The 2,500-nt window shown below is 39.9% G+C and overlaps 1 protein-coding gene across 1 annotated transcript in view; it reads left to right on the forward strand.

Moving 5' to 3' along the window:
* LOC138055832 (cilia- and flagella-associated protein 54-like) overlaps positions 1-2,500 on the forward strand; it is a 67,692-nt gene that overhangs the window by 52,449 nt on the left and 12,743 nt on the right. The window contains 2 exon segments of the mRNA XM_068901702.1: positions 786-901; positions 1,951-2,036. Coding sequence (XP_068757803.1) covers positions 786-901; positions 1,951-2,036 — 202 coding nt within the window.

Below are 2,500 nucleotides of genomic sequence, written 5' to 3' on the forward strand. Positions count from 1 at the left end.
CATAACTCCCGCTCAAAACGGCAGCTTTTAGCTGTTTTTCAGTGTGAGGGTGATTGGAGGTATCTCTCAGGTCCTTATACCCTTTATTGGTTCTCAGAGCACAAGAGATAACGCCTAAGCTTTGGATGCCGAATCAGTGCAGTCGGTGTCCAGCGAGACTGTTTCGTTCTGTAAATCTTGTTTGCCACGAGCCGTATACGGTATAGTTGGTGATCAGTACTGACGTTGTTTTTATCCAAAGGGCGTTTAAGCAAATTTATAACATTCTTTAAAGGTAACCTCCTCTCTTACTACAGAATAAGTTTAAACCGAAGGAAATTACGTTTACAAACAAAATTGTTCGAAATTTGTTTTTAAAACAGTGTTTATATCAAGAAAAGTGAATTTTAAATCGCTTATTTTCACGTTCAAATTTCGCGGGCGCAGCCATCTTGAATAAATTGTGACGTGTTACGGTTGCCCTACTGTTCTGACACAAAGAGCTTTTGTCTAATAACAATAGGGTAACCGTCACATGTCACAATTATTCAAGATGGCGGCGCCCGCGAAACTTGAAAACAAAAATAGGCGATTCTTTAAAACTTAGTTATTTCGGATACAAACACTTTGTTTGAAATTGCTTTAGACTGACTTGACTGTTACGGTTATTTTTTTGTTGAAGTGGAGGTTCCCCTTAATGTCACCTGCTGAACCTCTTCATCCGTAACGTGTTAGTTGTTACACACGTCCCTCGATTAAGACTGAATTAATTTGATTATCATATGAGGACTTCTGTCTCTGATCAGGATCACCCGTCACTTTGAGTCTAAAGAAGAAGAAGAAGCCCCGTCCCAGTTACCAATCCCACCTGCGCCGTCTCAGTCCCAACTGGGAAGCAAAAACAGCAAGAAAAAAGTTAACGGTGAGTCAAAAACGTTTTGTCATGTTTTAACTCTCACATATCGTAGACGTCTTTCATAGTGGCGGCCAAATAAAATGTTATTGTTTCAATGCTTATTATAGCACACTCAAACAAAATTACTGGATTCTGATTGGACGAGAGGATTACAATTAATCCCAAATTGTACTCCCCAGGAGTACCAATTACTTTTCTTTTCGAAGTTGACACGAAGTTTTCCGAAATTAACCGACTTCGGAAGGCGACCATAAAGTATTCGAAGACTTCCGAACGTTTCCGAAGACTTCCGAAGTTGACCCGAAGATTTCCAAAGTTTACCCCGAAGAATTTAGAAGGTGTCCGAAGTTCAACCGAAGTCGAAGAGTTCCGTCGTTGGACCGAAGAGTTTCAAAGGTTTCTGAAGTAGACACCAACGGATCGGAGGAGATATATACAAAGCTCACCGTTACCGCGTTCTGATTGGTTGATCGTAATTTTGTTGAGTATACTATAATAAAAAATCGCACGACCGTCTCGTACAATTCGGGATTAATAGGTACTCGTGATTTTTAAAGTTCTCAAATTGCACCTAACGGCTCGTGCAATTTTGAGAACTTTCAAAATCACTCGTACCTATTAATCACGAATTGTACTCGAGGTCGTGTCGATTTCCTATGGTAATAAGCCTTTCTAGCCTCGCTACGACGACCACATTTTAAAAGAACGTTTGTTTTAAAAAAATGGTGAAGGAGGTCGCCATTTATGAAAATGGTTTATTAAGTTCCTGAAGTTTGCGATAACTTAAACCACACCAACTTCGTCTCGGATTCTTAAAATTTGGAGCATTTTTGATCAACCTTTCTCACCCAGCACTCGAATTATCCAGGTCTCTCGAATTGACAGCAGATTCAACTCATATCGGATGCACTTTAAGGACCCTCTTTTCATTCGAACTGACAAGAGTTGCGCGTTTCCAGAAGACACACATATCATCGCATTATGGCTCGCTTTACGTTATGCTAGCCATGTTGATTTTGTACTGAAATGCATGCATTGTGGGTCTTCTTTTCCAGTGGAAGAAACGAGCTTGAAGAGTTCAAAAGCCGCGCAAAAGAAACATTTACTTGATGCATCTACAGCAACTCCACAATTTATTAAGGTACAGGAAGCCATGTAGCTGCCACAGAGCAAAAAGTGTCGAGTTCAGTCATACTCAGCGAGTACACTGTTAACGTGCAAAAGCGTAGACTGTGGATTCGCGGTTACCTGGCTACGTACGGTTTAAACATTTGCGCATAACAGAGTAGCCGTGTGCCCGCAATTTTTTGAAGTGTTTTGGATCGTACGACGAAGAAGTGATTTGGAATAGAATTCAACTATGAAAAATTGTGACAAAATATTCCTTAAAAACATTTTTAAGATAAAAAACTCTGCTAAAAACAATCACGTTTGGACGACATTATGAAGTCAAAATTTGTTTGTAAGTTGCTGTCTGCTTACTAATAGGCTTATTAATAGCAACAGAACGGAATGTCAGTGGCGACGTCGCGCGCAACAAAAATACCATTGAGAATTCAGAATAGAGAAGAAAAGAGTGGATTCTACTCGATTCTGAATTCTCAT

The sequence above is a fragment of the Montipora capricornis genome, chromosome 7 (genome assembly GCF_036669925.1).
Source record: "Montipora capricornis isolate CH-2021 chromosome 7, ASM3666992v2, whole genome shotgun sequence".
Taxonomy (NCBI): domain Eukaryota; kingdom Metazoa; phylum Cnidaria; class Anthozoa; order Scleractinia; family Acroporidae; genus Montipora; species Montipora capricornis.